Source organism: Arachis hypogaea, chromosome 7 (assembly GCF_003086295.3).
Source record: "Arachis hypogaea cultivar Tifrunner chromosome 7, arahy.Tifrunner.gnm2.J5K5, whole genome shotgun sequence".
Lineage (NCBI taxonomy): Eukaryota > Viridiplantae > Streptophyta > Magnoliopsida > Fabales > Fabaceae > Arachis > Arachis hypogaea.
The window spans coordinates 80343862-80359451 of record NC_092042.1 but is presented as its reverse complement, the minus strand read 5'-3'; the positions used below and the strand labels follow the sequence as shown (position 1 = coordinate 80359451).

At 35.2% G+C, this 15590-nt stretch overlaps 1 protein-coding gene across 1 annotated transcript; it reads right to left on the bottom strand.

The window, feature by feature from the left end:
- Positions 1-10105: 10105 nt before the first annotated feature.
- Positions 10106-15143, bottom strand: LOC112701685 (protein FAR1-RELATED SEQUENCE 4-like). The gene is made up of 7 exons (XM_025752413.2): positions 15129-15143; positions 14056-14802; positions 13377-13436; positions 12601-13263; positions 12054-12127; positions 10298-10316; positions 10106-10210 (listed from the first exon to the last, which is right to left on the bottom strand). The coding sequence occupies exons 1-7, from the start codon at positions 15141-15143 to the stop codon at positions 10106-10108; spliced, it is 1683 nt and encodes a 560-aa protein (XP_025608198.2).
- Between the last annotated feature and the right edge of the window lie 447 nt (positions 15144-15590).

The following is a 15590-nucleotide window of genomic DNA, read 5'->3' as shown; positions in this document are numbered from 1 at the left end:
GGAATTGTATCATTGGAGAATGTATTAGGAGGCCTCTCAGCATTTTGCTTGCTCAACTGTCCCATCTGCACTTCCAAGTTTTGAATTGAAGTATAGTTTCCTGTATGAAACTAAGAGTGGTCTTGGAAAGTTCTGCCAATTGTGCTTCCAATGCTGAGGCATCCTGGGCATCTGAGGGTGGATTTTGTGATTGAAAAGATTGATGCTGCTAATTGAAATGATTTTGCCAGTTGAACTGGTTTTGGTGGGGGTTGTTCTTGTTGAAGTTGGACTGCCTTTGATTCTGATTCTGATTTTTCCAGCCAAAATTTGGGTGTTTTCTCCATCTTGAGTTGTATGTCTTGGAAAAAGGATAATTATTAGCCGGTATTGAAGAATTACCCATGTAGTTAACTTGTTCAGGAAGGGGTTTCCCATAACCAAGGTTTCCAAATTGAGACACTCCACCACTCATATCAAAAGAAGGATCCTGGGTAGCAACAGATGACACTTGCATACCTCCCAAATGTTGAGTGATGGCGGCAATCTGTTGAGACATAACTTTGTTCGGAGCCAAAATGGCATCCAAAGCATCCAACTCCATGACACCTTTTTTTACAATTCTCTCTGAGAAAAATAAGTACTGATTATTGGCCACCATCTCTATCAAATCCAAGGCCTCATTAGTGGTATTCATATTCAAAGAGCCTCTGTAGAATTATCCAGAAAGAGCCTAGAAGCCGGAGTGATACCATCATAGAAAAGAGGTTCATGATCAAAGTCTAAAAGAGGTTCCTTGTCCCTGTTCCTGCTCATAAACAGACAGAAGAAAAGAAAAGATGAGATTCTCTACGTCAGAGTGCAGAGAATTTCTAGTGAGGTAACCTGTGTAAAAAAATAAAATAAAAATACTAAATAAAATAAACACTAAAATTCGAAAATTACTATTAAAATAGGACAGAAAATTCGAAATTATTAAACCAAATAATTAAGAAAAATTAAAATAAAAATAACTAGAGAACACCAAACTTAATTTCAGAAATTAAGGAGAAATATTAGCATTAATTTTCGAAAATAATAAGGCAAAAATTAAATAAAATTAAAACTAAAATGCCTAATCTAAGCAATCAAACAACTAATAGTTGTCAATCACAGTCAATCCCCGACAACGGTGCAAAAACCTGGTGCGGAATTTATAACCACAAACTAAATGGCAAGTGCACCGGGTCGTACCAAGTAGTACCTCAGGTGAATGAGGGTCGATCCCATGAGAATTGATGGATCAAGCAACAATGATTGAGTGATTAGCTTAGTCAGACAAATAGAAAATGGTGTTTGAAGGTTCAAAAGCATTAATAGTAAATTCAGAATATCAGAAAAGCAAGCAATAAATAAGTGGTGAATAATATATGGAGAAATAGTTAAGGCTTCAGAGTTATCTATTTTCCGGATTGACTTTTCTTACTAACTATTTCAATTATGCAAGATTTAATTCATGGCAAACTATATGTAACTAAAACCTAATTCCTTAGACCTTTTTAGTCTCCACTAAAATTCATCAACCGCCAATTCCTTGGTCACTTAATTCCAATTAGAGGGTGAAGTTTAATTCTAGTTTATATGCCACAGAAACCCTAATTACCCAAATATAAGAGGAATATATGTCACGTATCCCGTTAAGTCCAGATAATTAGAAGTTTAGGAGAAATTATTTTCAAGCTGTTGTTCAAGTAAAGAGCTTTTCTAAGTTATACAAGAACTCAATTAGAACAAGGGTCATACTTCCGTTCCACCCAAATTCATAAGATAAAGAACAAAAATAATTCTTGAAATATAAATCAGTACATGAATTAAAATAGAAAAATAATAGTATCAATCTATACAATAGATAGAGCTCCTAACCTTAACAGTGGCGGTTTAGTTGCTCATGGTTCAGAGAGAAAACTAGGATTCAGAAAAACTGTAAATTGCGGAATGAGATCGAAGAAAAGAGAAGAGACCGAAGGGCTGATTCTTTTTCCTTTTATATATAATCCTAATTAATGTAAAATATATTTCCTAAAAACTAAAATAATATATTTTCCTAATTTTAAATAATAAAAGTTGAATCAAAATTTGCAAAGCTCAACATGTAATGCATCCTGAGATGAGTGCGGACCATTAGGCTCATTAAAGTCCACGCCGAACTTGGAAATTCCCAAGTTCAGCGTGGAGGAGGCAGAGAAAATTCCCTTGGCGTTCTTTGAGTCCACGCCGAACTTGGAAATTTCCAAGTTCAGCGTCGAGTGGTGTGCGTAACTTCCTTAGGTGTGTTGATGCTGGCGCTGAACTTGAATAACTTCAAGTTCAGCGTGGAGGAGGTAGCACACATTCTTCACTCTCTCCGTTCTCTAGCCTTGACTTAAACTCTGTGAAATTCGTCCAAAATGCTACTTGAAATAAACAGAATTGTACACAACTCAAAGTAGCATTCATAGTAGCTAAAATATATTAAATTTTGATTAAACTTAGCAATTCAAGTGTAAATTCACACAGAAAAGATAGAGAAGATGCTCACACATCAGCCACCTTGTGGCGAACTCCATATCGATTCAGTACAGAGTCAAGTTGTTTGCTGCAGAAATGAGTTCCTCCATCACTGATCAGTATCCGAGGAATACCAAACCTACTGAAGATGTTCTTCTGGAGGAACTTCTTCACTACTCTAGTGTCATTCGTGGGTGATGCGACTTCCTCAACCCATTTAGACACATAATTCACTGCCACGAGGATATAGGTGTTTGAGTATGAAGGTAGAAAAGGATCCATGAAGTCTATATCCTATACATCAAATAGCTCAATCTCTAGGATTCTTTGCTGAGGTATGTCGTGACCATGAGGGAGATTGCCAGCCCTTTGGCAACTATCACAATGACGGACAAACTCTCAGAAATCCTTAAAGAGTGTGGGCCAGTAGAAACCACTTTGGAGGAATTTAGTGGTTGTTCGCTCTCCTCCAAAGTGTCCTCTATAATCAGAGCCATGGCAATGCCATAGGATTTTCTATGCCTCTTCTTCAGATACATAGCGGCAGATTATCCCATCTAAGCATCTCTTAAAGAGATATGGTTCATCCCACAAGTAGTATCTAGCATCATGAATGAGTTTTCAGGCTTGTTGCCTACTGTATTCCTTGGGGATGAATCTTATAGCCTTGTAATTTGCAATGTCTGCAAACCAAGGTGTCATCCGGATGGCAAAGAGTTGCTCATCCAGGAAGGTTTCAGACACCTCAGTAGAAGGAGGAAATGTCCCTTCTACTGGTTCAATCCGAGACAAATGGTCAGCCACTTGATTTTCTAACCTTTTCTGTCTCTGATTTCTATATCAAACTCTTGCAGGAGTAGTACCCATCTTATCAGCCTGGGCTTAGAATCTTGCTTGGTGAGTATATGTTTGAGAGCAGCATAGTCAGGTGTAGATAATGACCTTAGATCCTATTAGATAGGATCTGAACTTGTCAATTCCATAAACCACTGTAAGTAATTCCTTCTCTGTAGTGATGTAGTTCTTCTGCGCATCATTTAGAACATGACTGGCATAATAAATGACATGCAGAAGCTTGTCATGCCTCTGCCCTAGAACTGCGCCAATGGCATGGTCACTGGCGTTACACATCAGTTCGAATGGTAAGTCCCAGTTGGGTGCAGAGATGACAGGCGCAGTGATAAGCTTAGCTTTCAGAGTCTCAAAGGCCTGCAGGCACTCTTGGTCAAAGACAAATGGAGTGTCGGTAGTTAGTAAGTTGCACAGGGGTTTTGCTATTTTGGAAAAATTCTTTATAAACATCCTGTAGAATCCTGCATGTCCCAGGAAACTTCTGATTCCTTTGACATTAGTGGGTGGTGGTAATCGCTCAATTACCTCCACCTTAGCTTGATCCACTTCTATTCCCTTGTTCAAAATCTGATGCCCAAGAACAATTTCTTCAGTCATGAAGTGGCATTTTTCCCAGTTTAAAACTAGGTTTGTCTCTTGGCATTGTTTGAGAACTAGGGCCAGATGGTCAAGGCAGGAGTCAAATGAGTCTCCGAAGACAGAGTAGTCATCCATGAACACTTCAAGGAATTTCTCCACCACATCAGAGAAGATGGAGAGTATACACCTCTGAAAGGTGGCAGATGCATTGCACAGGCCAAATGGCATCCGCCTATAAGCGAACATGCCATATGGGCATATAAATGCTGTCTTTTCTTGGTCCTGAAGATCTACTGTAATTTGGTTATAGCCTGAATAGCCATCCAAAAAGCAGTAGAATGCATGACCTTCTAGTCTCTCCAGCATTTGATCTATAAATGGTAAAGGAAAATTATCTTTTCTGGTGGCGTTATTGAGCCTCCTATAGTCAATGCACATACGCCACCTTGTAACTGTCCTTGTAGGAATCAGTTCATTCTTTTCATTATGAATCACTATCATGCCTCCCTTCTTAGGAACAACTTGGACAGCACTCACCCAGGGGCTGTCAGAGATGGGATAAATAATCCCAGCCTCCCATAATTTTATGACTTTCTTTTGCACCACTTCCTTCATGGCTGGGTTCAGTTGCCTTTGTGGTTGAACCACTAGTTTGGCATCATCTTCTAGCAGGATCTTGTGCATGCATCGGGTTGGGCTAATTTCCTTAAGGTCACTTATTGTCCACCCAAGAGCTGTCTTGTGTGTCTTTAGCACTTGGATTAGTGCTTTTTCTTCCTGTGATTCTAAGGCAGAGCTTATAATCATAGGATAATAAGTATTCCCATCACCAAGAAATGCATATTTCAAGGAGGATGGTAATGGCTTGAGCTCGAGTTTAGGAGGCTTGTCCTCTTCCTTAGGAGTTTTCAGAGGCTCCTTTATTTCCTCTAGCTCCTCTAAATCAGGCTGAGCATCATAAAAAGATGTCGTTCAGCTCTTCTTCGAGTCTCTCAGCCATATTCACTTCTTCCACCAGGAAATCAATAATATCAATACTCATGCACTCCTCTAGAGTGTCTGGAAGCTGCATGGCTTTGACAGCATTTAGTACGAACTCATCCTCATTGACTTTCAGGGTTACTTTCCCTTTCTGAATGTCAATGAGGGTCCATCCTGTAGCTAGGAAGGGTCTTTCTAGGATGAGGGATGCACTCTTGTGTTCGTCCATTTTCAGCATCACAAAATCTGTGGGAAAAGCAAAGGGTCCAACCCTAACAATCATGTCCTCAATCACGCCTGATGGAAGCTTAACAGAGCCATCAGCAAGTTGAAGACATGTGCGGGTAGGTTTAACTTCGTGAGTTAAACAGAGCTTCTTTATTAATGATGCGGGTATTAAGTTAATACTTGCTCCAAGATCAAATAAGGCTGTCTTTGTGCAGGCATCTCCTAAGGTGCAGGGTATCATAATATTCCTAGGATCTTTGAGTTTCTCCAGTAAGCTCTTTTGGATTACTGCACTGCATTATTCAGTGATGAGGACTGTTTCTGCCTCTCTTCAATCCTTCTTATGACCTAAGATGTCTTTCATGAACTTAGTATAAGAAGGTATCTGCTCAAAAGTCTCTGCAAGAGGGATCTTGATCTCAAGTGTCTTGAGATAATCCGCAAAGCAGGCAAACTGTTTATCTTTTTCCGCTTGGTAGAGCTTCTAAGGATATGGCATCTTAACCCTGTATTCATCAACTTTAGTTGATGTAGGTTGAATGCCTACTAAAATGGAAGGGGGTTAATAGCTTGCTTAGGAAGGTTCTTATCAGCACTTGCATGTGTCTGACCATCCCTGGTTGAGCGTTCAATGCCCTTGCTGCCCCCCTTCCTGGCATTCAACACCAGGAGAACTGCCCCCTTTTGGGCGTTGAACGCCAAGGGTGGGTATCCCTTCTTGGCGTTGAACGCCAAGAGTGTTGCCCCCCTTTGGGCATTCAACGCTAGGAGTGAGCACCCCTTTTGGCATTGAACGCCAATGACATTCCCCTTTGGGCGTGCCACATCCTCAGAGGTGTCTTGGACAGCAATCTGGTTATCCTCTGTCAGCTTTTCTTCCTCTGGTCTCCTGTTGTTCTGAGGTTGGGTGTTTAATATTTTCCCACTCCTCAGTTGGATTGCCTGACATTCATCTTTTATCTGCTTAGATAATTGCTGTCTTGTTTGACTCAGCTGGGATTCTACATTTCTGTTGGAAGCCTGAGTTTCTCGAAAAGTCTCTTTCAACTCCAGCAACTACTGTGCAAGGGCATGTAGCTACTGAGTCAATTGGCCATTTTGTTCTGGAGGATTAGATTCAGTAGATATTACCTTAACCTCTCCTTTTATGGAAGTCTCATCAACCAAGTACAGATGTTGATTCATGGCAACTGTCTTAATAAATTTGTGAGCCTCTTCAATTGTTTTTCTCATATGTATAGAGCCACCTGCAGAGTGGTCTAGAGACATCATAGCCATGTCTGTGAGGTCGTAATAAAAGATATCTAACTGCAACTATTCTGAAAACATTTCAGTGGGACATTTTCGTAGCATTTTCCTATACCTCCCCCAGGTATCATGAAGAGATTCATTATTCTCTTGCTTGAAGTCTTGGATGTCCAGCCTTAACTGGGTCAATTTCTGTGGGGGAAAGTATTAATTCAGAATTAGTCTACTAGCTGCTTCCATGTTTTCAAGCTAGATTTGGGTTGGTTATCTAACCATATCTTTGCTTGATCTCTTACAGAAAAGGAAAAGAGTAGCAGTCTGTAGACACCCTGATCTACTCCCTCAGTATGCACTGTGTCAGTAATTTGTAAAAAGTTTACCAGAAACTCAGTAGGCTCTTCCTGTGAAAGTCCAAAGTATTGGTAGTTTTGCTGCACCAAAATAACGAGCTGAGGATTTAGCTCAAAATTACTTGCTCCAATGGGGGGTATACTCTTACTTCTCCCATAGAAGTTAGGAGTGGGAGCCATATAGGACCCCAAAATTTTTCTGAACTGTTCATTCCCATTTGGGATCATGGTGAAGAAAGGTAGGAGAATTTGGATATTAAGAAGTAAAAAGGGAAACTAGAATAAAATATTTTTGTTTTTATTTTTATTTATTAATTAAATTCAAAAAGAAAAAGAAAATCAAAGACTAAGATAACTAATTGATTAAAAAGATTTGAAAATTGAAAGATGATTTTCGAAAAAGGAGAGAGAGAAAGAGGTAAGAAGTTTTCGAAAATAGAGGAGAGAGGAATTAGTTAGGAAGTTTTGAAAAAGATAGAAAGAAAAAAGAAGAGTATTAAAGAGATATCAAACTTTTAAAATTAAAATAAGATAAAACAAGTAACTAATTAAGAAAGATTTTAAAATAAGATAAGATAGGATATTTAAAAAAGATTTGATTTTGAATTTTAAAATTGAAACAATATAAGATAAAGATTTGATAAAGTTTTGAATTTTAAAATTTTAAAAGAAAGATAAGATAGGAAAGAATCCAATTAAAAGAAAAGATTTGAAAAGCTTTAAAAAGATAAGATTTGAAATTTAAAATTTGATCTTTACTAATAAGAAAACACCAAACTTAAAATTTTTAAATCAAGATAAGAAAAAGGGACTAAGATTTTCGAAAATTTGAATGAAGATAGAAAAGATATTTTTTTTTGAATTAATGAAGAATGAGAAAAACAACTAAAAGACATCAAACTTAAAATTTTCAGATCAAAAGATACCAATTTTCGAAATTTTAAAGAAAAACAACCGAAAGACACAAAACTTAAAAATTTTAAGATCAAGACAAGAAAAGAAACAAGAACAACTTGAATGCCAAGAAGAACACTCAAGAACAATTCAAAAATTTAAAGAAAATAAAGAACACACAAAGGACACCAAACTTAAAAATTGACACTAGATTTAAACAAAATACACAATTTTTGAAAAAATTTTGGAAAAAGAAAACAAGAAAGTTTGAAACTTTTAGCACGAACAAGAATAAAAGACTCAAACAAAAGATAAAGATTAATAAAGAAAAGAAAAAATTTTGAAAATTTTTTGAAAAGAAAACAAAAAACACAATTAAAAGATAAAAAGTACCTAATCTAAGCAACAAGATAATCCGGTAGTTTGTCAAATCCGAACAATCCCCGACAATGGCGCCAAAAACTTGATGCACGAAACTGACTCTGCAAGTTTTGCACAGATAGACCGGCAAGTGAACCGGATCGTCCAAGTAATACCTTAGGTGAATGAAGGTCGATTCCACAGAGATTGTTGGTTTGAGAAAGCAAAGGTTACCTTGCAAATCTTAATCAGGCAGATAGAAAATATAGTTGTCACGAGAAAACGCATAAAACAGATAAATAAACAAAACGTTACAAGGTAGGTGTGAAATCAATGGTATGAGAACGGTTGAGGCTTCGGAGACGATTCTTCCCTCTGGATCAACTTTTCTCACCATCTACTCCAACTTCTGATTGATTCATTCCATGGTAGGCTATATATGATTAACGCCGGGTCAACAGTCATTAATCTCCTCTACTTCAGATCAAACGCCGGGTCAATGGTCATCCAATCTGATCAGGGGTGAAGCTCTAGCAGTCCATTCCCTTGGTGATCCTACTCAAAACGCCATATAAAAGGTCGGATCTTCCGGAGCAGAGAACGCTGCTCCTTTGGTTCTAGCCTATACCACAAAGGCCCTAATCGCCCCGCACCTCGGCTGCATTGATGTCTCCAAGTACCCAACAAAGTCATGGATTAGCCGTCTAAGAGATGTATAATCAATCTGGTGGTTCAATACTATCCCGTCAAGGACTCGCAAGAACCCATGTGAATAGGGATGAAGGTCAAGTTACACTTCCAATTCATTAGGATGAAGAACGAAGATACATCTTAAAATAGAATCAAGCATAGATTGAAGTGGAATAGTGATATTATTAATTCATAAGAATCAGCAGAGCTCTTAACCTTAACTTAGGAGGTTAGTGACTCATAGCTTACAGAAAAGTAATGTAAAAGGTTCAAATGGGCAAGAGTCCTCTAACAAGGGTGAAGTCTTGTCTATATATATTAATCTACTAACTAAGAATTACAGAAAATAAGATAAGTTAGTCTTGTAGTGTGAAAATCTACTTTCCGGGCCTACTTGGTGAGTATTTGGGTTGAGCTTGAGTGAAGCCATGAGCTAATGCTCCCTTTTAGGTGTCCAATGCCAGCTCAGACTCCTGAATGGGCATTGGACGCCAGCTACTCTCTTCTGGGTGTTGGACGCCAGGAATGGGGCTGGTGGCTGGCGTTGAACGCCAATTTTGGGCCTTCATTTCCAAAGCAAAGTATGGACTATTATATATTTCTGGAAAGCCCTGGATGTTAGCTTTCCATAGCTATTGAGAACGTGCCATTTGGACTTTTATAGCTCCATAAATGCTCCTTCGAGTGCATGGGGTCAGATCTTGACAACATCTGCTGTCCTTTCTTTGTCTCTGAATCAGACTTTGCCAAAACTCCTCAATTTCAGCTAGAAAATACTTGAAATCATCATAAAACACATGAACTCAAAGTAAAATCCAAAAATATGAATTTTACACTAAAACCTATGAAAATATAATAAAACTTAAACAAAATATAATAAAAACTATATGAAAATGATGCCAAAAAACATATAAAATATCCGCTCATCTACACACTAATTATGTTATTCTTTATAAATTTTGATGAGTTAAAATTTGATGAGTTAAAATAAATTTTAAAATGATCTTAAACTTTTACTCGACTTTTAAATTAGTCTTTGTATTTTCAATTAATTTAATTTGGATCTTAATTTTTCATATGTAATTCACATTAATCTATCGAATGTTTTTGTTAACGACATGCTACTGTGGCATATTAACGTAGACAATTAATATCAGATAACAAAATATAATTCAACGCATAATAAAATGATGGGCACCGCTAGGGGGCAGCAGTTTTTTTATTTTTGGGCCAGCAAACAACCAGCATTAGTAATTTTATACCTCAAACAAAATAAAGCCCAAATGCATATAGAGAGCGTGTACTCACGCTCCTTTACCACATGCTCTTCTTCTTTCCCAAAATTTCACACACTCTCTCCTCTACACTCTTGCGCGTCATCTTTCTTGCTCTCAACACTGGAGCACGCTCAACACGAATCAGTATTCTTGAGCTCGCTGTCTATCCCAAGTAACGTCTCCAATAGCAATGGTGTTACTCTCTGCAACAGCATCTCTCAGCTCTCTATCCATTATCCTTCGTTTCTAATGATGCGTTATGCTTCTGCAAGATTAATGTAAAGGTTAATAAATTTTGATTTTTGTTCATTTATTGCTTTCTGCAACTCTTACCTTCTTGTTGTCCATCATTCTGTATCCATTCAAAACATACCATGATCTTATATATAAATTGGAGTAGTTGTTATGTCCCATCATCTCATTCTCATATCAGAAAGCATGAGTGGGGTTATGTTGGCAGAATATATGTCATCACCTCTTTCTCTTTCCTCACTCATTCCATTTTCATACACACTTTTCTCTTCTTTTTTTCATTTTTCTCCTCTTATTTTTGAATTTTAATTATTTTCACCCGATGCCAAATGGTCAAATAGTAGATAGGCCCGTTTATTGACTATAAAAAATATTAAATATATACAAAAAATTAGTTTACACCTTATTGAAATTTTATACACATGAATAAAACAGTTTACATACATAATAGTTTAATTTATCATGTAGTTGCACAACAAAATTGAAACTAATCAATTTTATATCTAATTTATCCTCAAAGCAGAAGAGGGATACAAAAAAAGAAAAAAAAAGAGAAAAAATTATTTTAATGAAAAAATATATATGATAAAAAATGTTTTGAGCAACATAATTTAATAGATATAATATTTTTAAATTTTGTTGTTACTTATATTACAAACTAATTTTGTATCTATAAACAAGTTTAATTTGTACCTATTTTAATGAGATTTTGCACACATAAATTAGACAGTTTGCATTCATTTTAACTGGATTTTGCATACCTTATGAAGCACAATTTGCACCAGTCTTAATGAGATTTTGCACACCTCACTCAACATAATTTACACCCACCTTATTGAAATTTTGCACACATGAATGAGTCAGTTTGCACACATGATAGTTTAATTTATCATGTCGAAAAGAATATTATTTTTAAATAGCAAGTATAAAAGTTAATTATTTTTATTTGTGTAACAAATTTAATACCTAATCAAATATAAAAATATACACGTTAAATTCTTTCAAATTTTAGATAACGAATGTTAAAATTAAGTAAAAAAATTAAACTCTTTCATTTGAAAATAATAACTAAAAAATTTATTATTTAATTTTGTTTAAGACTTTGGTCTTCATAGCCGACGGGGACTTTTATCCCTTAGGACCATTTTATAAAAGTAGTTTAATGCTATAAATTTTTCGTGTCATAATTTATAATATCAAGACTGACATAATTTTAAAAGATTTATATTCCCGTAATAGTATTACGGATAAAATACTAGTTACAAACTAATTTTGTACCTATAAACAAATTTAATTTACACCCATTTTAATGAAAGTATATATGCATATATCCATAGTTATTTTACTTACAAATTTATCTATCATCTCGTTCTTAATATATAATTATTATTATTATTATTATTATTATTATTCTAAATGGTGCTTGTTGTAATTTATATAGGAAAGAATCTTGGAAGATGAAAACTGCAATCTGTCCAATTGGGTAAGTTAGCAAGCTATAAATTTGGTACTAGTTAATATAGTTATATATACAAATTAATTATTATTATTGATAAATGGAATAACAGGAGCAGCAAGCTGCTGTATTAGAGTTTGAAAACAGTAATAGGTCATCATCATCATCATCATCCGTTGCCATTCTACGATGATGAAGAGTTTGCATACATGAAACTAATCAAATTTATTATTTTTTGTTTAAAATAATAATTGTCTTATGAATCATCAGCTAATTGAACTCTTTAATGTATTGCCAAATAAAATTCTTTTTGGTTCGACATTATTTTGCTATCAATCGACATTTGAGAATTTGTATGAATGAATTGAATTCAATAAGGACATGAATCTTCCCATTGATCCTCCCATTGAATCAGATTCAAATCCCTCATTAACATGGTAGTTAGCATCTTGAAGCTGAAACAATTTAAAAGAAAAAAATAAATATATTATATCACATGTATAAAATTCATATGGTTATAAATCACAAAAATCATAAACTATTGGATCAACCTGTTTGTTGAAAGGGAGACTTTGACTATTTCCAATATGTTGATTATTCTTTATATACAATAGAAAAAGCTATCACTCAAGTGTACGTAATAACAGCATGACTATAAAGTACAACTGATTATCCTTTATATATACTTTAAGGAAGTAGTTTCTACATCTAAAATCTATTTAAATAATTGTAAAAACATAGCATGGGTAACAAAAACAAAATAATATTTTATCTCTTTTTCGGCTATCTCACTTTTCCTCTTCTTTGCCTCGATCTTCTTTTTTATCATCTTGTCTTTTTCAGATCTTAGCCTATTTGTTGAACGACCCTTAGAGGACACATAAGGAGGGCTTTTAATATTTTGAATGCTTATTATACAGCCTCCTACAAAAATGGACAATGCATCTTTACCACCATCTTCTAATGTAAGCAAATTATCTAACTCATTGGCATTAGATGATGAGTTAGCAATATGCTTTTGACACTCCGACATAGCCATATCAAGATAACGATGTAAGATATCACTTGTTTCCTTTGTTTGGGATGCAAATTGAGCAACATTGTTCGAATGGGAGCATAAATCATCAAACTTCTCTGTTTTTAGATTCAACAAACTTGGATCATGGCTGCTCTTAATATCACTATGTCTTCGCTTCACAAGTTTACTCCAACGGTCCAAAATGTATCTTCTTGAAATTTCTCTCACGTGTTCATTCCCTAGGACAACCAAGCTATAACTGCATAATATGCCTCTTGATTCAAACATTTGACACTTGCATGTAATATCCTTTGTTTTTGCATTGTAGTTAACTTCATAAACCCTCTCTTTAGAATTAGATACATCCTCCAAAATAGAATAGACTTTAGATGTAGAAACTGCTTTCATAAGGTGCAAAATACAATTTGCTTTCTTTCTAATTTGCTTTTGTACTTCCTTAAACTTTGCATTAGTATAGGCACTTTGAAATTGCTTCTCTATTAAGGAATTAGTGGCACAAGGTATTATTGATTTATAGTCTTCAACATCAGCCTCCCTTTCTTGTTGCTCCTTCTATCCAAGGCAATTGTCATATTGTTTGACAAATTGAATCAACAAGCTCTTGTTATTTAAAAATTTGTCAAAATATGAATGCATGCTCTCAGTTTGTTGCGTGGATCTCATACCAGCCCAAAAAAAGTTGTCAAGAAAAATTGGAACCCATCGATGTCTTTCTTCATAGATATCTATGTATCATGGTAAACAAATATACATAAAAAAATTTGTAAGCAAACTTTAAAAAAGTGGATGCAAATGTTGTCATAAACATGTTAATAATACATTGAAGCTTAAAAAAATATTAGAATAAGAAAATTGTACTAGAGGCATATTCAAACACATGTTAGAATTCTAGCAAATAGAATATGATAGCCACTTGATACTTTTTAAATACTAATATGTTAATTCCTATGTGCCAAATATAAAAATTGATATTTAGAGAAGTACCTAATAGCCACTTGTTATCTTCTAGACCATATTCAATCAGAAAATTTTTCCATTGATTTTGAAAATCATCTTCTGAAATAGACTCCCAAACAATATTATTTAAATCACTTTGTAACTCTTCATATCTCTTGTGTCTTTTGAATTTTTCTGGAATCTTTTTTGTAATGTGCCAAATGCATAACCTATGACGTGTCTCTGGCATCACATTCTCAATTCCAGCTTGTATTCCGAGGCATTGGTCTGTTATAATGCCTTTAGGAGCCTTTCCATGCATACATGTAAGCCAAGCATTAAATAACCAAGTAAACGAGCCTGAATTTTCCTTAGTCAACAAACCACACCCAAGAAACACTGAGTTACCATGGTGATTAACCCCACAAAGGAACCAAATGGCATATCGTAACGATTGGTTTTATAAGTAGTATCAAACGAAACTACATCACCGAAGTACTCATATGCTGCTCTACTTCGAGCATCAGCCCAAAATATAGTTTTGAGACGCTTGTTTTGATCAAGTTCAACATCAAAATAAAAATCAGAGTTCATATCCTTCATCCGTGTAAAATACTTCAACATCTCCCTAGCATCCATTTCTTCCGTAACATTGCATACCTTTCTGCTGAGATAGTTCCTAACATCTTTTTTCATTAAGTTTATATTAGAGAAACCCCTCGCTTCACCCATCAATACTTGATATGTTTTGCTTGGTCTCACACCTGCTTCATCATTCCTCTCAATGACTCGACACATGTGCATACTCATCTCTCTATTACGTGTCAACAATTTTGCTATCTCTGGATCACAAGGATGTGAATGATCCAAACACACCTTCGATATAATCCGAAGACCCTCCTTATTCAACCTAATAGAAATCCTTGCGGGACAATTGTAGTTGATTCTAGGGTTGGTCTTTTCTATTAGTGAAACTCTAGACTTGCATTTTCCCTCTCTATTGCAAGTGATTATTTGATTCTTAGGAACCTTATCTTTACCAACTCTTCGGGTAAACCTTATCTTAGTAACAAAACCAACGCGCTTGGCATAATTCTGATAAAATTGATTTGCATCTTCAATGGTTCCAAAACACATGCCAACCTTGGGCACATCCTATAAAAAAGTTAGCATACATCAGATAGTAAATCAAAATCTCATTAAAGTAGGTGAAAACTATGTTAAGTCATGTGTGCAAAATCTTATTAAAGTGTGTGCAAACTGTCTGATTCATGTGTGCAAAAAATAATTCATTGGATGCAAACTGTGCTGAGTAAAATGTGCAAAATTTGATTAAAGTGGGTGCAAACTTTCTGATTTATGTGTGCAAAATTACAAAGATAGTCCCCTGTTTAATGTTCATACAATATTATAATATTCTCTAACCGCTAACTAGTTTGTAAAGTTAGAATACAACTTTTTGTAAAAAAAAAATAGCATACCTTTTTGAATTCCATAACTACTCATCATGAGTCATAAGATCATAAGAAACATGTCATACTATTAAGTACTAAATATTAATCTCTTTCCTTCTCTCTCTTTATATATATCTCTCTCCAAATATTTGTTTGTTCATCCCTTTATTGATTACACTTTTTTACTTTAGTTACTTTTAGACTTTTATGGAACTAACTGTACAAAATAGAATGCAAAACAAGACTTACAACAACAGACCGCATTTGAATGCATCACAAACTAACCAAAACAAAACAACTACATAAAACATAACACTCCTAGTAACTAGCTTAGCCTCACCTTTCCTAACCCTTGGAAATTATGTAGCTCCAACCCCAAGAAAATCGTAAAACATGTTTACTGTTATAGAACAATTACAAATTTGATGCTTCTACATCTACTTCAGGTTCTTAGCAGCTAAGGTTAGATCAGTTTCATTAAGCATGCAT